The sequence below is a fragment of the Pseudopodoces humilis genome, chromosome 20 (assembly GCF_049639895.1).
Source record: "Pseudopodoces humilis isolate 2021_Gansu_Grassland_sample_001 chromosome 20, ASM4963989v1, whole genome shotgun sequence".
NCBI lineage: Eukaryota > Metazoa > Chordata > Aves > Passeriformes > Paridae > Pseudopodoces > Pseudopodoces humilis.
Window position 1 is genome coordinate 7,894,781 of NC_142219.1, and position 24,684 is coordinate 7,919,464.

The 24,684-nt window shown below is 40.0% G+C and overlaps 1 protein-coding gene across 1 annotated transcript in view; it reads right to left on the reverse strand.

Moving 5' to 3' along the window:
- The window catches only part of MAPK1 (mitogen-activated protein kinase 1), a 33,955-nt gene that overhangs the window by 4,756 nt on the left and 4,515 nt on the right, over positions 1-24,684 (reverse strand). The window contains exons 2-8 of the mRNA XM_005524385.3: positions 12,784-12,966; positions 11,583-11,772; positions 7,202-7,318; positions 5,410-5,524; positions 4,734-4,865; positions 2,484-2,593; positions 1,640-1,767 (exon numbers count right to left, since the gene is read on the reverse strand). Coding sequence (XP_005524442.1) covers positions 1,651-1,767; positions 2,484-2,593; positions 4,734-4,865; positions 5,410-5,524; positions 7,202-7,318; positions 11,583-11,772; positions 12,784-12,966 — 964 coding nt within the window. The 3' untranslated portion in view covers positions 1,640-1,650. The remainder of the gene's footprint in view (positions 1-1,639; positions 1,768-2,483; positions 2,594-4,733; positions 4,866-5,409; positions 5,525-7,201; positions 7,319-11,582; positions 11,773-12,783; positions 12,967-24,684) is intronic.

The window sequence follows — 24,684 nt, forward strand, 5'->3', positions numbered from 1 at the left end:
CTGCTAGCAATGGATCACTGATATCTTTATCCCTAATCTTTTTATCCCTTAATCCCTAACACAACCTAGGTAAGTATGGCCTGGGCAAAGAGGGAAGCAAGAGATCACGAACTATGATTTACCACAGCAGTAACCACTTGCTGCCCTTCCTTGAGATTACAGCCTGTTAGGACCAGGCTTCATCTTGCTCCTAAAAATTTATGTAACTTTCTTCCACCATGTGTACAGTCACAGCTGTGCTCTCACACAGAAAACATGGGTAGGACATTAACACCAGCCAGTTACTGTGTCCCAGGTCTGATCTACTAACAATGCAAACTTATAGAACCAGTGTGTGAACCTCAGATTTCCCTACCTTTTAATTACTACAACAGTTCCAATATCACCTAGCAAGTTTAAATAAACAAAATGCAGTATTTGAAAAAATTGAAATTTGTTAATTTGTGAGGTTCTATACACCTAAATATTCAAGCCAGTGGCAACAGCAGTTATCCTATTAAAGTAAAAACTGTATTTTTACATTTCCCCCACTTTTTTTTCTTTTTCTTTCCTATTAATTCATCATTAAATGAAAACCTGGGGGTATATGCAATGCAGAAACTGAAATCACATTTTTTAGTGCAGAAAAATTATTGTTTATAGCAAAGCCACAAAGCTCTTGCATACTGCCAGCAGAGCCGTTGATTTCTGACAGCAAGGAAGTGCCCTGGGTCAAAATTTCACCTTCCCGCTGTAACTGCCCACACAAAGCAGTGACTGCAGAATGCTGCTCTGAGGGACGAGAGCAGAGAGCACAAACCAGGCAGCCTAGGGCAGCCTGTTGCCTTTGGCTTGTTTTTCCTTTCCACTCATAAAACTTTGATATTTTCCCCTATTAGTATCACAGAAGTTTCACAGGTACTCCAATCAAATCAGTGTTTGGCCAATTTGGTATGAAACTCCTGAGACTTGTAAGCCTTGTGGTACAAGAAGACCAATTAAGTTAATAGATTTAAAAAAAAAAGAAGTCAGAGTCAGTGAATATCAGTATATTTCATTTTAAATTAAACTTTCAGACCATCAAAATGCTAGGAAGATTAGTTATAATTAATTTATGACTAGTTAAATACTTATTCTTATTTACTTACACTATTTGGGAGCTACTTAAAACTAAAGATAGGTCATACTAAAGTTTCAGGTGAAAAAAAGGGTTTTTTCCTTTGAAATAGTTTAAGAGATTTCTCCTTTGTACATTACATTTAGGAGGAGTTTTTTCTAAATGCGTTTGAAGCCATATGATAAAATTATGTATCTGTAATATATGAAGAACATTGCCCCTTAAAATGTTTTTTTCAATAAAATTTGCATTTCAAAGTGTTACCATTGCTTTTATTCTAAGCAGCACTATTGAAATGCAATTCTTATTCCCTAAATGCAAACTACAAACAAGGTAAGCACCTCGGACAGGTGCCTGGGTTCCATGTGGACACTTCAATGCTGTGGGCAAACAGAAACTCCTCAGAAACAGGACAGGACTGAGGTCAAGTCCTTGGACAGGAAATTACTGGGCACTCGGAAAGGCAAGTCCTACATTTCACCAGCAGCACCCAAGTCCCAAATGTGCCCCTTGCCTGAGTGTCCCCTATTGCTGTGACTTTACCTATGCACGATTTAAGATCGGTATCCTGGCTGGAATCTTGCAGTTTCCTCAAAAATCAATTCTTTCAGCTTTTCCTTCGGCAAGTCATCCAACTCCATATCAAACTTGAAGGGTGCTTCAGCTACAGGCTTAATGATACAAAGAAATATGATTACTTTAATGTTACTGTGCTGTTGAATTTCATGCAGTCCTTTTATGGATGGGGAAAAAAATCTGAAAATGTCTTTCACAAAAATATCCAACGCTGAGCAGTCTTCAAGGCAGAACTCCCCCTATTAGTCCTATGTGAGCTTTATGTATTAGTTTACCAAATTTTATATCAACCACAGTAAGTGGCTAGGCAAATCCAAACCACAAGTTGAAATATTTATTTGAGGCTCAAATCTATGTGAAGGAAAAAAAGTTATCTTAAACATTTTTATTTCTTGGAATAAACATATCTGGCCCTTAAGGAAAACTAGCTTATTTCCTCCTCCCCTATTTCTTTACAAAAAGGAGCCAGGAATCTCCTCAGAATTTTACCTGAACTATAGCCAGTTCTGATTCCGGATTTTTAATCTGATGGCAAACACAGTCATTCTCCTCCTTTACCTCAGACATTATGAAACCAGGCCTCACATGAGCTGAGAATCTCCATTTTCTGGAGAGGGAGGGCACCTTAATATCTATTTATTGTGTGGCATCTCCTAAGTGTTGCACTAAAGTGAGAAATACACATTTTGGTAAATTGATGCAATTTGTTCTTCAACTCCATTAGTACACTAGAAACACTACCCTTAAACTAAAGTAGAAAATAATCAGCTGTATCATTTTATCAATGTTTACATTTTAACAACATCTTTACCTCATCACTTGGATCATAATACTGCTCCAGATATGGATGGGCTAAAGCTTGCTCCACTTCAATCCGCTTATGAGGATTAAAGGTCAACATTTTATCCAACAAATCAAGTGCTAAGAGGAAAAAAAGTGAGCAAGAATTTAATACACACTCCACGAAAGTGTTACAAAGCCTGACCTCACCCAGACAAACCAACTACCCAAGGTCTGTGCTAATGGCAGTGCACCCCTGGAGCTCTCCTTCTGTAGCTGGGACCTGGCACAGAGGCTGTGCCTGCCCCTCTTGGCATTCCTGGGCACCACCTGCTCCACTGGAGGCGGTATCCTGCCAAAGGCCCTTCAGCCCCAGAACGGATGGCAAGGCAAGAAACACACGGAATCCTACGGTACAATCTGGTTTGGACTACAACAGAAATTAAATAGATGAGACTTTTTTTCTTCTCTCAGAAAATTGCTTTGGATTTTTGTGCCAAAACCCAAACTAAGATGGAGCTTTTCTGAAATAAGTAATTATGAATACGTTCTTATTCTGAAAAGAAAACTTGGCTGTTTACAGAAGAAAGTATCATCCAGAAGTCATTAGGAGTTCTAGATCACCGCAGTGAAATATTCTGGCACAACCAGCAGCACAGAAGATACTCTCCAGAGAAGATGCAAATACATTTATATTCATGAGATTCAGGGAAAATCTGTTGAAGAGAACTCATAAAGAATCCATAAAGAACCTGAAGATCCAGTAAGACAGAGAGTGAGGTCTGGTGAAATTCTGGACAGACATCACAAATCAGTGCTACTGCAGCTGATCAGCTACTTTGCCTGTAACACATTTCCCTTTTCCAAGAAAAGAAAAAAACTGATTACAGGAGCAAGAAGCCCTAAGATATCTGCAGTATCCTAAATCTCATCACATTTCTTCTCCTCACCCCATCATTTATGAACCAGATGTTTAACAGAGGCTTCTTGATGTAGTGCAGCAGTTGCAGCTTTGCAGCAGGATGAGGAGCACACTTGTGACCTCAGGTCACATCGCAGCCTGGGGAGGGAGGATGCACCATCACCATCAACCCACCACTGCAGTGAGCTCCTCTGGGTCTGTGCAGCACCCAGCACTGCACAAGAGACCCAAGTGCATTTGAGGGCAGCTCCAAAAACCTCAGAGCTGCACTGAAACCATCACTCAGTGTTTTGCTCCCTCAGCGCTGGCAACTCCCGAGCTCACCCCCAGCCTGAGCGCGGCGGGCACAGCGCTGTTCTTGCCCTGAGTGACAGCCAGCTCCCGAAAGCTGCCCTGGCACAGCTGCTCTCAGGGTGTCACTGCCAAGGTGCCGCACCAAACGGCACATTCCCCCTCTGCTGAGGTACCAGCACTGCTGCCAGTGAGCTGTCAAAGCCCACGGGGAGGATTCTCACACTGATGAGCACTGTTATAAAAGCAGAATAAATCACTGCTGTTTTCCTCAATGACAGGGATAATCAGCTCCATACGGTTCCATCTGCAGAATTCAGCTTTAACATGGTAATTCAGTACCTGATCATATCCACTAAGAGTAAATTATCATGTCAGTTAAAAAAGTAACTTATGAATTGTGCTAGAGCAGGTAAAAGAGCGCTGTACTGTGAATACAACCACCCTTAAACTGTATGAAGCTGAGTATAAAAGGTAAATTAATAGCTATCTAGCAAAACAAAATCATATTTACCCTTTATTAAAGCCTTATTAAGAAAAGTTAACAATTATTGTATTCCTTGCTTTCATAACTTTTGCTCCACATGTCCTAGTTGAATTTTTTAACCCATTAAATTCTAAGCTCTGATGGTACCTAAGGATCCCACTCACTGACGAGACCCTGTTTGACCTACAACTGATGCAGTCTGCACAAACTCTACCCAGGGCAGCAGCAAGCAGCTGCCTCCTATCTGATGTTAGGCATTGTTGATGTCGGTGCCAAAATCCAGTAGTGATGTTCAGCACTTGAAAAATGTACTGTGCTTCCAAGGACAGTGACAAGAGTTTGGATTTCACATATAAGTTAAAGACCAAACTCTACAACAGGTAATCTTAAAGTTACTAAAAATTGCATTAAAAAGATAAATTAGTGTGAGGGCTTTATGCTGGTTTATGATTTTATATTAGATTTACAGTGCTATTTTAAGGCATCTGCATGTTCTATTTCCAATATAAAGACAAATTCTTAGGTTATAAAAGTTCCCATCCTGCCATTACTTTGACACAATTTAACAGAGTATAAAATACCTTTGGGGTCAGCGTTTGGAAACAGCCTGTTCCATGGTACCTTATTTTTGTGTGGTAGAGAAAGCAAGTAGTTTCTGGCCTTTAAATTTATTATACAATTCAAATCTTCTTGGGAAGGGGATCCAAGTATACCTAAAAAATACAAATACAAACAACAGTGCATTCTATGAAAAGCACATTAATACAGCTGTATCATATCTGCTAGAACTCAGGATTAAAATTTCTGGGAAGGAGATTTCAGATCAAATGTTTTAAGGCTACAGAATACCTGAGGAGTTTTAGAAACTTTTACTAAAAAACATTCTTAAAATAAATAAATGGGTCTGATTTTCTAATGATCTCTAATCTCTTTAAAAGATCCCAGTAAGTGATGTACCTATAGACATTTTAAAGAATTTCACCTGGACCTAATAATACATGAGATTCTAAATTTTTTCTTTTTTTAAATTTTGTTTTAAAAATATATCTCTGATGTAGTAAATAAATTGGTAAGTATTCTTTAGCTGTCCCCAAAGCAATGATTACCTGTAGCAATTGCTGCAAAAATAACTAGAGGGGACAGTGGCCACACCTGCAGATCCACACCTTCCACAGTGACCCACTGGAGAAAGACCAGCCCAGCTCGCAGAAATGATGGAGAGGGACAGATGATGTGGAAATGCTCCATAAAGCTTACCAAGGATATGGTTAAGTTGGTCAAGGTAGTGTTTTCCCGGGAAGATGGGTCTGTTGGAGAGCATCTCTGCCAGAATGCAGCCCACTGACCAGATGTCAATAGACTTGGTGTAACCCTGCAAGTGAAGCAGAAAGTCATTTTTGTCAAATTTTTGCATAATAGCAGCAACATGTTACTTGAGCAAACTGAAAGTGCACACAAATCATCTTTTTCTTTTTCAGATGAGTCATGCTTGCTCATGCTGTTTGTTTTTTCTGTACAAATGAAATAATTAAGAGCCATATATCAAAACACTACCTTGAAGGGGTAGCAAAAACTGAAGTCTCCAAGATACAGTTTTCCAAAAGGATTCTTTAAGTTTAGCTAAATCTGTTACCAATTGCAAATCGTTGAGATTCCCTAATTTTATAACAAATTTAAACTAAAATATTTTGGAAACCAGGTATTCTGAATTGCACAGCCCCTAAACAGAGTGCTGAATACGTGTGAAAGCAGCTGTCCTTCCTGAGGGGATCTAAGCAGCATTCCAGGACAGGCCCTTTGGCAAAGAGGGAAATGGCAAAATCAATGGCTGTTGGTTGGCTGCTCTGTACAACACGACAGGCAGGAAGAGGTGAAGATGCTGGGAGAAGGCCACACCAGTCACTGAGATACAGTGGGAATGGAACAATGGGACATCCATGGGTATAGATAACCTGTGCCACCCACAGGAAAAGGCGCAGCAGTGACACCCAGCAGTGACAGAGCCCCACCGTGTCCCCTGCTGCCACTGCCCCTCCCTTGGGAAGGCTCTGTCCCCACAGCCACCGGACACCAGCTCCTCAGGATGTCATCCCTTCACCACTTGTGTTCAAGGCGCCAGAATTATAAAAGAAATCACACATTAAGCCAGGAACTTTTAAGGTGACCACCTCTTACAAACACAACATATTTTCTTTGTGAAAGCCTTTGATAAGTAGACGTGGATAGCCCAATGCTGTGGCCTCGCTGAGGGTTTAAAATACAAGATGCAAGTTCAAAATACAAGCAGCTGGGGAAAAAACCCTCAATTGGTCAGATGTCTATTTTCTTAAAGTGCCTTGGACATGCTACTGCCACAACAAAACAAACCCACCAACTGGAAAAGCTGTAAATCCTACAGGAACAACAACCATCCCAGAATATAAAATACAGCTCCAGGTGTCACCCAGGTTTTTGCTAACAAGTGTCTGGCTGTGGGAGTGAACACAGAGGTTCTGAAGAACACCCACCATCCACACAGGGATTGGATACACCTTAAAACAGCCACAGAACACAACAGTAATTCCAAATATATAAAAACTAAAGGAATGATTTCATGAAGACTATGGAAATGCAATTAAGACTGACACATAAGAAGGATCACATGCCTTCATTCAGAATCAGATTCACCCTCATTATACATTCTAAACCTAAATTAAGATGTCAAGATAACATCATGGCAACATTTGTAGCCTTGATGGAGGCAGCAGTGGAATGCTCATTCCTACCGCTCCTGTCCTGCTCAGTGGCACAGCAGGTGATGGAAGCAGTCTCATGACTGGCAAGAAACTGGAGGTGTGGGAAGTCAAGCACGTGATTACTCAGTTCTAGTACCCAATAACTGATTCTGGAATCACAATTATTGCAAGCCAATAGCTCTACTGGAAACCCATGCCCACTCCTCCCCAAAACTGTGCGTGCATTCTGATCCTAAAAACATAGAAGGGGGAAGAATAGTTGGAAGGGAATAAGCAGCAACAGCAGCACCCCAGAAGCTCACTGTTGCCCCTACCTTAGAATTCAGCATGATTTCAGGAGCCCTGTACCAACGTGTGGCCACATACTCTGTCAGGAATCCTGTGTGATCATGATCGGGATCTGCAACGCGAGCCAATCCAAAGTCACAAATCTGGTTTTAGAGAAGTAAATAGAAAAAAGTGGCACATTAGACACACATTCCCAATATTATAACATTACTAATTCACCATTCCCCAATCAATGATGTAACATCCACAAAAGCAGTGATGGCAACCTATGGTTTTAGAAACAAATTATTGCACAAAAGTGAAGAAAAATGTTTTGGATCAATTACGAAGAATAGTCAACTGCCATTCAGGGGCCAGTTCAAAATTTATGTTCCACTATGGGCTTCCTTATAGCATCTCTGCCAAACAAAGATACATTACTCCAACCTCTCAGAAACTCACCAGAAAACAAAAAGAAAAGCAATAAAGATTTCTAGAAAACATAATTAGCAACCAACACATTTGTAACCAAGTTCAACACCCTATTTTATAAAAGCTATGATCATAACTGCATCTTTGCATGAGAAACAACCTATCCAATCATGAGATAATGGTGGATTGGAGAGATTATGGGCTGTTGAAAGAAGCGTAAGCCTAAAAAAAAACCACCACCACCACCACCACCAACAACAAAAAACAAAAACAAACAAACAAAAACAAACAAACAAAAAACCAAACCAAAACAAAACACAAGCAAGAAAGTATTTCTCAACCCCTTATCAGGAAGACAGCTTTTTCTAACTATGAAAACAAAACCGAACACTGATTTAGACTAGAGAGTTCAGCAAAAAGAAAAAAGGTTGTTTTAGTTATGCTCTGGTAAGGAGGCTCCATTGTTTTCAGAGCTATTTAGTGTCTAGAGAAAAATTTAAAAAGTTGAAAATGTGAAGAAAGACTGTTGTAGAGAGAGCAGCTGTTCCTTTCTTACCATCCCAAAGGTCAATGGCAAGGTTGCCTAATGCTGGCACATTAGACACATTCACAAGCTTCTGCTGCCCCCCCAAGTATACCAGGTTATGATTGCCACACAAAATGTACTTCCATGAAAGAATTCATACTCTCAGGAAAACCAAGTATCAAATGTAGGAGTGGCAAACAGTGGGAGGTTCCTCTGCTACATTTGTTTTATAGTATTTACTCTTAGTTAATTGTGTACAGTGATTATATTGAAAACGTGAAGTGAAAATAGGCTGTAGTCAATAAAGTCAGTAATGGAAAATCCTACCAAAACCACAGAAACCTCATTTTGCCCTGGCAGATATTTCTTCATTTTCCTGTAGGGATAGGCTGTCAGAGAAATAACTGATAGATCAGTTAAGGAAGAAATACTTCAGCTGACTAAAAGCTACATCTGAAAGACAAGATTCAGCAGCTGACTGTTACAGAGGGTCTGAAGAAAATGTAATGATCAATGTCATAAGCCAAGCTGCCTGCCATCACTTAAAGCTACATATTAAAAAAATAAACCCAGCTCCCTGAATCCTTAGAAAACAACTTTTTTAAGCATGGCAAGGTTCTCCCAGGCTACAAGAACAGAGCAGCTGCCTTGTGTGCAATTAGCAGCTTACATGAAGACTGAGTACAAATCAGAAGAGCCTCTTATAAAGACAGAAAGCAAGAAACTGTAGAGAACAGCTTAAAGACTTCAGAAAATAATTATGCAGCAGGCAAAATTGTTGTAATCTCTTCCTCCTAACCTCGGAAAAAGCTAGATAAGATTACAGGCAAGGAGACTTTGTGCAGAATTTCAGTATTTCACAAAACAAAGCACTATGGTTTGTTACTCTTAAAACAAAAGAAGAAAGACACTCTGGTTCACAGTGAAAGGCAAGAACTGAATTACGGAAGATGTCTCTGAATCTCTCAACTCAAGTAGAAAAATGCTCATGGGACAGAAAGGAAGAATAATGACAAAGAGAGCTCATTAAAATGACAAAAAGCCCCTGCTGACTGGAGCAGAAACAGGTTAAGCAGAAAAGCAGAAACACCATTAGTGAGAAGGACTTTTGAAGCTGCAAGGAAAAGGTTTTGGCTGCAGAGCTGACAGGAGTGATAGCACAGAGTGAAAGGGATGCTGGAGATCCAGCGCTCTGCCTGCAGCCCCGGGTGAGGATGGGCACAGCCCTGGCTGTAGCTGGGGAGGGCAGACACTTCTCAGCCTGTGCCAACAGGACACACTGAGTGAAAGCAGCTGCCCTGCTGCAGGGGCTGCGGGGCCACTGCACCCATGCAAATGATGGGGAGCAGGCAAAGCACGAGGAGCTGGTTTTTAGGCTTCTCCATGTGAATAAAGACAATAACAAAAATAAAAGAAATAATTGGAGAGCAATACAATAATGGACACATTTTCTTGTCATTTTGACTAAGTCATAGCAAAGAATAAAAATCTGCATAATGAAAGATTCAGGTATGTCAGTCAGTGCTTCATGCCTTGGAGAGACAGAACTGATACCTCTGAGACAGATAAAATTACTTTGCAGCTAAATAAATTTTTAAATATTAAATAAACAAACAAACAAATAATTACAGCATGCTGTTTATATATTCAGCTTCCACTTCGTGAAAACAATGTTCTTACAATCAGTATCAGGGGTTTTTTAAACAGAGATGGCTTAAAATTGGATGAAGCTATCAAGCAGATGGGAAGATTTAGGAGGATCATGTACATACGACCATTTACTAAGCAAATGAAATGACACCAACAGTACTACTAATATACTGAAATATCTGCAGTTGTATTGCTGAGTAGGCTGTGCCTCTGTGTATTTGTATAAAAGAAAACAGAGATATTAAGTTTCATTGTTACTGATAAGATGGTGGTTCAAACAGTTGCATCTCCAGAGTAATTGGTAAAATCCTGAAACAAGCACTAACTTGCAGCTCTCCTTAAAAAAAATCCCTCCCTCATCACCCTCTTTGCACACCTGTTGCAGTAGGTAACAATTCTTGGTCATTTTAATAATTGTGAGTTTCCATAATGTAGACAGAGTTGATCATGTAGTCAGTCTTTAGAATGGACCAGCATACAAACAGAAGGAATTGTGTGACACTCCTTGAATTGTGACAAACCTGTACAGTCCACAATCGGTTCACACTTTGAAGAGGGTATTTTTGTTTTGTGGTTTGTTTATTGAGAAAGTTCGAGCTACACTAAAAAACAAAGGGTAATTAGGAGCAACACAGTATTCAACAAACACAGTTGTACCACTTCAGATCAAGCATTGTAACCTCTGCAACTCCACTCCATCAGTGGCCAGCAGCAAATGCATGATGTACAGTGTAAAAGGGAACATATTCCAATGCCTCTTATCTTCTGTGGATCTGCCACTGTGGGATTCTAAACCACAGGGAGCACTCAATAACGGTTTATTTCTGCTAACTTGCTTGGTGGTTTCTTAAAAACTGCAGTATCTCCAGTTCTCTGTGATACCAAATTCCACAGCTTAACAGTGCTTCAAGTAATCTTCACCTGCTTCTTTCCTCCCCCCCAGCCTTTTCCATAAGTAAGGACAGTTAACACAACTGCTCCCTATTCACTGTCCCTATGCCACTGACAATGTTAGCAATGTTACCAAATTCTATTGGATTCCTCTGTTCCTCCTGCAGTATCTTCCAGCAGAGGAGACTCAGGCTGAACAGCTCTTTGTGATATGGAGAGCGGTACTTTGAAATCCTGCTCTCCTCATATCACAAGAAGTGTGATAACTATGATCACACTGAAGACTCAAAACGAACTGAAAGGTACAGAATGGCATGTTTTCTGTTTTATTCTCTATTTCTGTTCTAATCCTTCACACTCGGTTTGCTTTACTAAATGCCACTAGGCATTGAGCTGACATTTTCCAAGAATCATAACAGCTCTAAGCTCATCCTTCTGTAGTATTAACAAGTACAGAGCCCATCACTGGAAATGCAAATTAGGAACATTCTCTCCCTAAGTAATTGCCGTACATTTAATCAGCACTGAATCTCACGTGCCACTTTAGATGCCCACTAATACAAAATCCTTTTCCAACAACAAAACATTAACAGTGTAAACAAAGAAACCAAATCTTGAAACATACACAGTTCCGAGTTTACTTTTAAGGTAAACATGATGCTGCTTCAGATCAGTATTTTCACCCAGCTTTCAAAGAGGCTGTTTCCAAGTCAGCCTCCAGATGGAAACAGTGATGCACTCATTACAGCAGCCTAACAGATTCTTAGTCGCTCAAATCTTGATAATTATTTTATCAAACCAAATAATGTTTTGGCAATCTTTCCAGGACAAAAAGCACATTAATACCCAGTAAAACCCCCACACTCACGGTTATAGCAGTTCATTTATGAAGACGATGGCAGGCAAATCTGAAAGAAATTTCAACTCACCTTGAGATCACATGTGGTGTTAAGCAGCAAATTGGAAGGTTTGAGGTCACGGTGAAGCACATTGGCTGAATGGATATATTTTAACCCTCTCAGAATCTGGTAAAGGAAATAACAAATGTGGTCGTTGCTGAGGTGTTGAGTCTTTAAGAGCTTGTAAAGATCTGTCTCCATAAGATCTTGCACAATATATCTGTGAGGCATTAGATGTAAGGCAGCAAAAAACTTATGTCAGATATCAACATACAGTACCCAAGGAAACTTCTAGAACATTTTTTTTCTCTCTTATTTTTCTGTTTGATGACAATTATGAAACCGTGTAGTTGATTCTTGCTTTAGAAGCTGGAATCCAATCAATCCTGTTACATGATGCAGCCCTTTATAGAATAACACCATCTCTCAAATTAATCATCATAAACCTCTATTTCTTTACAGTAGAGCTTGACTTTTATTGGAATCCTAATTTCATCTGATTCTTATCCTGCTTGCCAAGAAACAAAGGGTAGTTTTTTGGTTAATGAGTAATAAGCTCCCAAGATACTTGTTTGCAGTTGCATAAAAGCAGGAATGTAGAAGATCTCATAATTTCTGATGTATTTTCTCTACCATCTCCCGACTTAAAAAATTCAGCTGTTCTTCTCTACTATATATATTTATTATGCTATATTGAATACAACAGTCTTTCTCTTACCAAAATTAAATCCCAATATACTCAGATGATTTTCTTTTAGTAAGACTGCAATGGAAATTAAAAGGAGGGATTTTTTTTTTTTTTGCTTTGACAGGAATGAGTTAAGTAAAATTTTCTTCTCCTTAATTCAAGAAAATTTGAGACAGTTATCATAGAGTCTGGCCATTTTACTTTCTCCTCAAAGCAACCAGTTCTAATAGAAGCTCTACTAAGAGCAAATATAGTTTTAGAATTATGTGAATAAACTAAATCTTCTCTCCAATGTTGTTATCTTCGCTTTGGAAGACAGAAATTAACATCTTTCTCTTTCCCTGGAAAAGAAAGAATAAAACTAGTGCTCATCTACACCAAATCTATAAACTGATCAAATACTATTAACTTCCCTTTTGATTTACAATAGTAGAAGCCAACTTTTATTAATATTTAGGAAGGAAGAGGATGAAGGGGAAGAAACAATCAAAAGAGAGGAGGCAACTGCTACTAATGATGCCAAATAACACTTTGAAAGGATACACATCTTTCATCTGTTCAATAGTTGGAGCTCTGATAATGTCATTTATTCCAATAATATTCTCATGCCTGAAGCGCAGTAGGATCTTGATCTCTCTCAGAGTTCTCTGGCAGTACGTCTGATGCTCAAAAGGACTGATTTTCTTTATAGCAACTCGGACTTTGTTGACGTTATCATAAGCAGAACTAGAAGAGAATCAGTAACATTGATTACAAGGAGCATTAAATTCATTCAATTTAGAAAGAAAGAATGTTAATTCAGTTGAATATAGGGGTGGTGCATTTTGTTTACATTTACTTTTATCAAATGGAGAGAGGTGACAGTGACAAGTCTTTTAGTTTGGTGAACTGACAGAACACTGTTGTTCTTTCACCGGCCTATTTGGGTCTCTACAACCATTAGATTTCCCAGCTGACTTGGAGTCAGTGGTACTGCACAAGGAAAAAGTATTTCTCCTCTTTATGAGCCTGTGCAACAACCAAGTCTGAGGTTTTTTTTCTATACACTGCAATCATCAGAAGTTTAAGAAAGTTCATCTTGAGTTAACCAATTCACTTTGGGGCGCAGAAAAACCTTCAGAAATCATCTTTTAAGCAGCAGAATTCCACATCTTGTGTCTAGCTTCCACAAGTAATATCAGTCATCACAATCTCTCACACTTCCATTGATCTACAGAGTCAGCACCTCCATAACAGACACGAAAGAACAAAATGGATGGAAGAATTTGTGACAAAATCTTTCCAAGATCGATTCCAGCAATAACAAGAGTTTGAGGAAAGAAAGCTGTATCCAGGTACACACATGGAGTGGAAGCAGGCAGCAGCACAATGAGTCTCACAGTGACTGTGACCCATGGTAAGGAGCTCACTGCCTCCTGCATTTACACGACTCTTTCCAGGAGCTCAGAACTCCATTCCCAGCTACACCAATAAACAGGTTCAATAAATAGCATTTCTGATCAACATGCCTACTACACATTCATCAAGAATATCACAGCCTGAATCTAACTAAAAGTCTCAGTAAAACATACCTAATTTTCTAAAATCTGGACTATGAATCCTAACAAGTTTTAGTATGTCTTCTATGGTCTTGTTCATAGGAATGACAAAGCATCTCATTATCATAACTTCTACTGTATTAGAAGTAAATGGTCATTTAATTGATTAGAATTTATATGTGTTTATATGAATCTTATCCCTACTCAAGCTCACTACTGCATTATTAGGAAATTAAAAAATAATCAAGCCTACATTATATACATTTCTATTAGCCTCAACTATTTCATATAAAAAATATAACCATACTAGCCAAGGAGGCTTTACATCCCACCAATTTTCTATAACTGAGTCCCAGAACTTTCTTTGATACTCTTTTAATTTGCCTTACTCTGCTGACATGTCCAGGTACTTGGTGATCAGGTAATGCAGTATAAATACAAAAATCCAATTAGAAAATGAGACCTCAGAGGAATTCAAATGTCTGGCCATATCAAGGCTCTTCTACAACTAAGCAGAGATATAGTGCAACAAGGTGCTTTTTAGATGGTACTGTCACCACTGAATGCACAACTGTTTAAAATTTCTCTTTCATTATTAAAATGGACATATAATTCAGTCAATTAGGGTTATCAGTAAGATCTCCATACAGCACATGGAGATATAACAACATCATTTTTGCATGGTTTTCTCACACAATCCCTTTGACCTGCCTGCATCCCCAACCCTCGACAGCACCATTTATTTGCATCTAGAAACACAGAACTCAAATGCTCCATGGGGAGCTCTGAAATGCCACATGCTGAGCAAGTATTCATTACAACTGTTGCTACTGCATATGTATAGATAACACATTAGCAGTTCCTCAGTCCTAAAATAGATAATAACCGACTGCAGTAAGCGGAACCTGGCATTGCCTCCAAGAGCACTTGGGCTCCAGTAATTTCTTAGCTCATCACCTGTGGTGTTTACAATAGACCACTGAGGTCAGTCACAAGCAGAAAACAAAGCCAGAAATAACTCTGAAGCACGAATAACCTGGATTTGGGAAAGAAATGAAAGAATCCTATGGCCACTTCATCATTATAAACAAACCTCCTGCCTCCTCCTTTGTACTGACCTGAGCATTTTTTCTGCCACAATGCAGAATCTTATGTCCTTTCAAAGGACTGGACAGCAGCAGCTATGTAGAGTACAAAAAGGCAAAATGCAATATTTACCACTAATGGTGCTTAAATAAAAAGCTCCCAGTGTCTTACGATATTTGATAAATCAGTTATTGCTTCTCAAGCAAAGGTTGCTTATTGGTAGAAAATGCGTTATCTTTCCTTGTACAGAAATGAACATGAATTCATCAATTAAATATACCAAGATTTCCTCTCTTGTAGCTGTTTCACCTACAGTCCTTGAAGCATTTTCTTAGCAAAAGGTTTATGCTGTTTTTTAGAAAAGGATGGCTAATTTTGCTTTCTGATGGTTCAGCTATAACACACATGATTCACTGAGGAAAAAAGCAGCCTATTTGGAATAATGATGCAATCAGCTTCCTCTCCAGGGTACCTTCCCCATACAGTCATCTTTCTGTTTGTATCAGATTTCCCCACACTAACACAGCTAAGCTTCTACTGCCTCAGCTGAGGGGAGCAAAACTGAAGTATTGTCCAGCTGAAACATTAAAAGGGACACAAGATTTATTTCTGATGTCACACTTCTTGAAAGATGAGCCTTTCTGTAACTTGATTAAACATCCGAGGGATTATCTCAACTTCTATGAGCAAGAAGCTAATCATGCAAGCAGTCAGGTACACTTGCTGGTGCATAATATTTTAAATGTCATGCATAATACAGGCACATTGAGAATCTGTATTATCTCGTTAACATCATTTCACATTCTCAGCCACAGCCCTTAAAGCACATATTGCTTTAAGTAAACTCTGTGACCCTTTAAAAATGCCTTCTCGATTTGACACGCGCTATAGAAAAGTGTAAAAGCTGCACATTAGACTGAGCTTTAGTGGAACTGAACCAGACCCCTATTTGGCCTATGAAGCCCTATTGAAATAACTGATTGACTATGCAGGAAACACCATAAACTCACAAAACCGGGTCCTTTGTAAGGCAGACCGAACCGTTTCCCAAGCTTTCCCTCCATCCAACCATTCACTGCCTGCCACCAACAGCAGATTTACACATTCCTCCCCAGAGCTCTGCTGAAGAAATATGCTGCTCATAGTGTGCACTGCAGTATTTGCAAACAAAACCACTCTGAAGGTGCAAATGCAGGCCCTGGTGCATTCCCGTTGCAGGCCATGCACCGGCTCATCCTTGCGGGTTCCAGCTGCAGCCGCAATTACTGATCTCATTTTACGACTCTTGATCACCCGTGCTCCCCCTGCAGTCCGACCAGGATCAGCTCCACAGCACATCCCATCTGCCTCGCAGCGCATCCTAAATTTAGATTATTTGCATTCTGGCAGTGCTGTCACAGTGTGCACAGTGTAACCTATTTGTCTAGGCTGTCAGCTTCTAGTAAACCTCACAACAACTGGCTACATTTGCAATAAAGCAGTTAACTGGGACATCTTCTGAAGCCAGGAACTTTATATTATCTTGACTTTTTTCCACAGAAGATAAAAATCTGTGAAGTGGGAATAACAGTTCCCATATTAACAACTCTTAGAGTGCCAGTTTATAGCTTTCAGTTTCTAATAGTTACGCACATGTACTGATCATCACCCACAGAACTGTCCCATTATGATGAATCCAGTCACCAACACTTCAAATATTGAGAAGGAAGGATTTATTTCCACCCCAATCATGAGCAGCTTTGCAAGCTGAAGCAACCATTCAGCAGTGAGTGCTATTTATCTGTAATGTGATAAATTTAAATACAGATTTTGCAACTGCCCAACTGTTGTAGCCACAACATTATTCCTATTTCAAGCTGTGGTTACTAACCTGTGACAACCTGCAACAGCACCGTTATTTAGATATTTCTGCAACATCGTGTGAAAATCAATACAAGCCCAAGCAGTAAAGTTTATCATTCCCAACTTTGAGTAACTTGTAATAGCTACCTTATAGACTTGTAAATACATAACATAAGTTTTGACCAAGTAAAACATCAGGCACAGCTGATGATCAGACACAAAATAAACAAATGAGCATTTAAAATCCAAGAAACTGCACCAAGTTATAAAGTTTTATAACTTTTAAAGCCAGTTTTTATCCTACTCTGGTACCAACTTTCTTTTTAAACAGAAGCCCAGGGCGGGGCTGCTTCCAAGAGCAGTGCCCAGGAAGGCAGCTCTGAGCCCCTCCGCCATGAACTCCGCAAGGCGAGGGAACCTTTCACCGGGCACGCGTGGCCGAGTGCCAGAGCTCAGCCCCTTCTGCCCACAATGCCTGCTGCATGTTCTTCCACCCATTCCTATTCCTCGCATGCTTCATTTGGGGCAGAACTGGAACAAGTGAGAGCACGCTGCAGCTGCCGGCAGGAAAGGAGCCAGCTCCTGGCAGTCCCTGCATCCACAGAGAGGGCTGGTCCTTCACACTGAAAAACAACTGCCTGCTCCTCTGCCACGCTGCCTGCAGGCTTCCCCCTCCATGGGATGTTCTTCCAACACTTGGAGGATTATTCGCCTCGTGGCTGTTTTACAGACTGCTCTCAGCACACACACACAAAATACACAATGCTAAACATCTTAATTACAACTCTAAATAAAAGACTGATTTGAAGTTTAGAAGGGATTTTTTTTTTTTATCAGTAGCTTTGTGTTGCTGTGGAAACAGGATTCCAAGGGTATGTCCAGAGATAAGAATCTTTCTGAGATATTGGATAATTCTGCTTACACTTAGAATAGGAAAGGCAAAAATAATTCCCAGCAAGCAAGCTGATCTGTGGAGATCTTTAATCTTTTTATTCAGTCTACATTTAGCTCAATCATGGGATATTTCCACAACATGCTGACATTTATCAAGTTACAATGCAAATAGCTTAAACTTATTTTTAAGACTGCTGTAAATAAAATAATGCAATATTATGACACAGTAACAACCACCCTAACAGACTGTTCACTACAACTTTTGGGGGTGGGGGAAGATGGTTGCAGAAATGCAGATCTGCAGAGAGTTTTGGGGTTTTTTTGTTTGGCGCTTTCTTTTTAATAATCAGATGTTAACCCTTCCAGATTCTTCAGAATAATTAGTTTCTTCTATGTGATTAAACTACAGAGAGCAGCTACAGTGTATGACTTTTTTAATAAAGAGAAAAGACTGGAAAAAGGATGAAAATAGTCAAAGACTATTCGAGGACACTGAGTAATGCATCTTTTTTACACTGCTGAATGTATTTTTTGTAGCCAACTGTAAACACCTACGTTTACTAGAAATATTTTTACTTTCCTCCATTTATTCATAATATTTTGAAGACAAGTATATTATTCATTAGACTTCTTTATTAGCACTATTTTACAAAATCCACACCTGGTTTTAGAAGGAGCAAGTGCCTACTCATATTGGGATACATTTGCCATGTTGCAAGAAGCCTCAGTTTATGAAAAGACAACCTGTGTTACACTCAGTTTAATTTTGATTTTTCTGCTTTCTCTAGAAGAGGTTCTCAATAACAAAGCACTTCTCAGGTTTGTCAGCTGAGAATTCAGGAGATAGATTATAGAAACAGGGGCATCTTAATACACTTCTACTTTTCCTCATTAAAGATTTAGTTTTATAGATTAACTCCTACCATGTATGAAAGTCAGCGATCCATGAAAATGGTGAAGCTACCTCACTATTAGATTCTTTAACAAATAAAAAACCAACAAGGGAGAAAATAAATATAATTTCTAAATCAGTGTCCTTTATTTTACCACAAGTTCATAGCAAGGTGCCCATGTGACCCCTGCAGACTCCACTGTGCTTTTAGTTAACCTCTGAGGCTTACTGGGTCAAACTGGAATAGCACTGCCTTCACCTCCACCACCTACTGCTTCAGTCATCTTCCTCTTAACAATCCAAATCAATCCTGATAGTAAAGCTTCCTGCTACAATTACGCCAACTCCTTCCTCCCATGACAAAGGTGAATAATTACTCTGAAGTGATTTTACTCAGATCTGATCTACTACAGGTTATTGCCCTTCACACCACAAATTCTTAAGGTACTTTCATAACCTCCAAAGGAGATACGTGTTCATTTCATTTTATTGTATCTGCTCAAATAACTCTAATTAATACTGGTGAGACGTTGGCACAGGCTTCCCAGAGCAGCTGTGGCTGCCCCATCCCTGGAGATGTTCCAGACCAGGCTGGAAAGGGCTTGGAGCAACCTGGTTGTGTGGAAGGCGTCCCCGAAGCAGGCTGGCTCTGGATCCTTAAGCTCCCTTCCAACTCAAGCCATTCTAGTCTCTAACAGGTTACAAAGGCACGATTTTATTTTTCAGAATTTGAAAAGCGGTATTTGATGGATCCTTGCAAAAAATTCAATTTTAAGCCACTTACTATGCACATAATTATTACTGAATAGTATAATTCCTTAGATCAGTCCTAGTATTTTGAAAACAAACAGCCAGTCATGCAAAATGGAGTCTTTTAAATTAATTACTTTTGCCATAAGCTCAGACAATTCATAATCCTGGGTGTGGCAGACCAGATGATTTGTGTTTTGTTAACACCTACTAAAGAGAACTATGAAGAGCAGCAGTTCTAGAACTACACCTTATTACTGGCATCAGAAAAATACCGGCTATTTCACCCAAGTTTCTGCACTGTTTGGATAAAGATGTTATTTAATTTTATGGTGCTTTGATTTTTCAAACAAGTAAGATTAAAAAGAAAAAATTCTCTCCATCTCTTCTAATACGTATTTTTCTTTCCATACCTTTAGCTGTAGAACACTGACTTCAAACCACTACATATGCCTACTCTGTTTTATGCCACTTCAACTTAGTCTTTAGAATATAGAAAACTCTTAGATGTCATTTTATCTGTTTCTTCCCTTCCCATTTCCATTCCCTGTTTAGAGGTTCACTGGTTCTCCACTGCCAGTATTTCCTTTGATAGCATTGATGCAGAATTTAACAAACTTCACTACATTTAAAGGCCCTTTGGCATCTGTGAAATAAATTCCCTCCAAAGGCACCCACTGCTTTGGATAAAATATAACAATATTAAATATCACTTTCTTTCTCCTCTGTATATAAATTCCTGTGGGAATTAATTTTGGGCTAAGATTGTAAGAGCTCGACCACATGAGACAACCTAAGGTGAATTCAAAGGAGTAGTTGTGGTTCACTCTCCCTTTTATGCCTCCCATCCCTGTCCTTTCTCACTTTTTTGGTTGGAGCAGTGCCCTTTTTTGTGTCAGTTCAGAGAATTAAAGCAACTCCAAGTTGAAGCAGGAGCAGTAAAGAAGCCTTTACCTGCATAGTCCTATTCCCTTCCTGTGTCAGCACCAGCACTCACAGGGCTTTATGTTCATCATTTCAACTTCTCACCTTTCAATTTCATTTTTTATGAAGTCACTCTTCAGCTAAACCAGCTTTCAAACACAGCAAATGCTCCAGCTGTGCAGGCCCCAGCATAAGAGAGGAGGAAGGAATGACAGAGCAGAGGCGCGGAGGGAAAAGCTGCCCCTGCAGCATCACCACAGTCCAAGATCAGCACAGCCCAGCCTGCAAGGCTCAGCCCTGCAAAGCTCAGCTCAGGTGTCTGGGCCTCCCAGGAGATCTCAGCCTCCACACAGCTGATGAGGTGCCCACCTCTTCCCCTGAGCTTAAGGCTCCCCAAGGGGCAACAAAAAGACACCAGGACAGCAAAGGACAGGTCAGGAACATCATCACTGTTACTCCAGAGCCTGGAATACACACCCCACATCCCAAGCAGCAAAGTAGGGATCATAAATGTGTGCAGGAAACATTTCCCCTTTCCTAGAGAGAACGGAGAGCACTACCGGAGAGCTGTGAGTGGTGATGGGATTAACAAATCCTCCAGTGTGGTTTAGTCTTTTGTCCGCTAAGGTTCTAATTTGACTTATATCCCAGATACTCCTCCTAAAATCAGCTTATTTAATTGATTCCCCACCATATAAATAGCTTGTTTAATTGATTCCACACCATATAAATCTTCAGAAGAGATAGTTCACAGTATTTCATTCCAACAGAAATTAGAACAAAATCATCCATGTACATTCAAAAGCAGAGATTTTCCCTAAATCTGATGTAGAAACATCAGTGCAAAATGAAAACTATCCCAAAGCACTGACAAAAACAAGGTCATTGCTACTGTCCACTCTGCCATGGTTAGTTCAGTATTTCACTTGCAAACCAAAACACAATAAAGCAACGCAGCCACCAGCACTGAGTGTGCATCTCACTACTATAATAAGTTATTTCCCTTCGTATCAGATTACAAGGCATTTTCTGCGTTTTTTCCATATTTCTAACAAGACATGCCAACAGTAAACCCTCAGCATATTCACAGCTTGGTGCTTTGTTCAGAGAAGGTATCAGCATTAAAACATGTTGGCTACAGTAGCTAAGAGGAAGCTACTTCACAATTATGAAACACTCAAAAAAACCCCTTCCAATATAAAAGTCAACCTGAATATCATTTGGGATATTTTGCAACATCCAAATCCCAATAAAGTTGGTCAAATTCCATACTGAAGCATTTCGGGGAGTATTGATTTGGAGCGCTCAAATGACCTGAAATCTTACTCAGGGGCACATCAGCAATATTTGGAGCAATCTGCCTTCCTTCTGAACAAGCAAGAAGTAAGGTACTGCAGTGGCAGCTGCTAATTTTAAGAGAAACTGCAAAATGAAGTAATTGCACATTATAAACTCTAAGCCTAATTGCAAGTTGCTCGTACTTAAAACATACCCACAACACAGACAAATTACTTTCCACCATATAACAAAAACTCTCATTTGCATCTTAATCACCACAGAGTATTTCAGTATTTCATGAAAATTCTCTTAAAATACAAAAGAAGAACTTCTAAGAGAAGATATTTTCTCTTAGAGGAACTTAGGCAGTTGTGATTTTGGGTACTGCAAACAGATGGACAGTAAAAGCATGTGCACAACTCTGCTAAAACTGGACTGTCGTGAAGATTCTTCCCAAATCTAATATAAAAATATTTCTACTATAGCCTTTTTACAAGACATGCATACACAAATCAGTATTTAATCCACCACTAAGAGGTCACTGGGCTGGAGGGGCACAGCACGAGCACAGGCAGTGTGGAGGCAGCCGGGACACCAGGAGGGTGCAGAAGGGGCTCAGGGGGACTCGAGCCTGTCCCTGCGCTGGCTCTCAGCGGAAACGGGTGGAGACAGGAATGCTTGTGAAACAGAAACCAACTCCTGCACCCTGATGGAGCACAGGAAACCCTGCCAAAGGACCTACCAATAGCTCATCAAATAACCCCATCTGAATCAGTGACATTTATTATGAGCTGGATCTTACTAATCTACCTGCTCAAAGCTGACAGTGAACTGTATTTGTTTTTTTGTGCACCTTGCAAAAAGATGAGTTTGAGATTAGCTTCTTCATACACCCAAAGGTTGCACTAAAGCAAAGGAAAACAAGCTCTCTTCTGAAAAGGAGATTCAGCCACAAGTGAACCAGTGTCTTTAATAACTTTCCTGCCAATTAACAGAACATAGATTTCACACAGATAAATCACCTGAAATTAACTATACTGCTGAATTTCACATTATTACACTATTATTTTTATTTACCTTACAACACAGTAACATAGAAGTTATATTTTTGAATACATTTATAGTTCCATACACTTCATTTGAGTGATATGGAGATCAAAATTAAATACAATTGAAATCACTTAATAATATGTTTCTGGGTTTGGGATTTTTTTCCAGATACTGTTTTAGAAGTTCCTAAAATACTTCACTTTAAGTGAAAGACTTCTCCAAATTATCAGAACAACATCCAACTTCATCCATGAGCAGTGCCAGCTCCCAGCAATGATGGCTGACCAAGGACTGGGCTGTGTTATGCACACAGCCAGCAGGTCAAGGGAATTGACTCCTGCTGTGAGGGTACATCTGGAATTCTGCATCCAGTTTTCCTCTCTCTGAGTACTGGACCAAATCCAGCAGAAAACCATTAGGACCCATAGGGAGCTCAAGAATGTGACATGAAAGAAAAAAATGGAAGAAACTGGGTTTGTATAGGCTAGGACAGTAAAAAGAGATGGTGGTGGTAGAAAACATCCAACTTCTCTTTTAAGTTGCATAAAGGGGAATCACTGAGAAAAATGATCCAGATTCTTCTCAGAGACAAAGAGTACAAAGGACAAGAGGGGATGGTCCTGAGTTGCAGCAAGGCAAACTCTCATGTCTTTACAGGAAAAGTATCACTGGACAATTGGTTTAACACTAAAGCCAGAAGTACAAATATGTTGTAGAATCTCGATCCCTGGAGATTTTGGAAATATTGAGTGGACAGGTTGAGCAACTTGATCTAATTTTGACATCAGCCCTACTTTGAGTAGGAGGTTGAACTACAAGACCTCAGAAAGTCTCTTTCAACTACATTATGCTGCAATATATTCCATAGCAAGATGTCATAAAATATTTTCATTAAATACCAAATCAATCAGTTATTTTCATTCCTAGATCACAACTGAAAACTGACAAAGCATCAACAGAAAAAGCATTAAAAACACTACTATGTTGGCGAAGTACTAGTTTTCAACACAAGCTGAGCTCTCCACCTACTCAGCTGGTAAAGCACCAACTCTTCTGTGGGCTGTAGATCCCCACCCCTGAACAAGAAGCCACTGAACTAACAGAGCTTGGTGTCCTACAAATACACATTTCTAGTCTCAAGAGTACCAATAAATCCATCTGTGAAACTGGGGCATGTCATGTCTCCTTGAAGAGTCTGATTTCTCACATGTGACCTGATACAGTCTCTTCCCCATGGAGCAGCATACAGGATCTCTTCACTCAAGCAAAATACCTATTTTTGCAAAACCTGCAGAATAAATTTCCATCTTTAAGACTTTTACCATCTGTCAGATTTGATGGAAGGCAGCAACAGGTACTAGGATTGTTTGTAGTGGTATGGGAGATGGACTGATGCAGCCAAATATGCATGCTGTGAACATATAAGCCTTACTTCCTTAATAAAGCATGCTTCAAAGAAAACCCGTAAGTTTTCTCTGTCTGTTTCCACGAGATGGAGCATGCTGTGCTACAAAAATGTGTATTTATTTACAAAATGCAAGTGTCCATGAGGTGCACTCTTCAGCTAAGCTAGTACCCCATTGCTCTGGGCTGACAGCAGAAGTTGCTACCTCAGATTGTCCATAAACCGAAGACAGCTCTGGCACAGAGCGAGTGACTGCTGCCCATCTCTGCTGCACAGCCTGTGAGGGGCCACCTGTCCATCACCGGGGAGAGCAGGAAAAACAGCTCTAATTTCTCCTTTGGGTTCCCACGCCAGGTTAGGCAAGTGCTAGAAGCTTGAGTGACTGAAGGGAAGTGCTTATATCTGCCTTCTCCCCAGAGGGAAGAAGCTGATAACTAGCCACCAATTACACTCCGGAATTCCCTCCTCTGATCCTTGCACTGGGGCAGGTTGGCTAAGTTGTATCAGGTCGCTGTTCTCCTTATCACACAGACAGAACATGTTAATTACCAGGTATGGACACCATACCCAACCTGAGCTTCCTAAACGTGCACACCAACAGGGGCACGGATCCCTGCACTGGCTCCATCATTAAAGGGCTCTCTGTCTCTCTGGATCAAGGCAAGAGGTAACAGAACAAACATGACAGGCTCCTTCTGGTCACTGCCACTGAGCAGCCCACCCCAAGCCACCAGGCTGACCCTCACAGAGGATGCAAAAGCCACCTTTTTATGTAACTCTAAAGA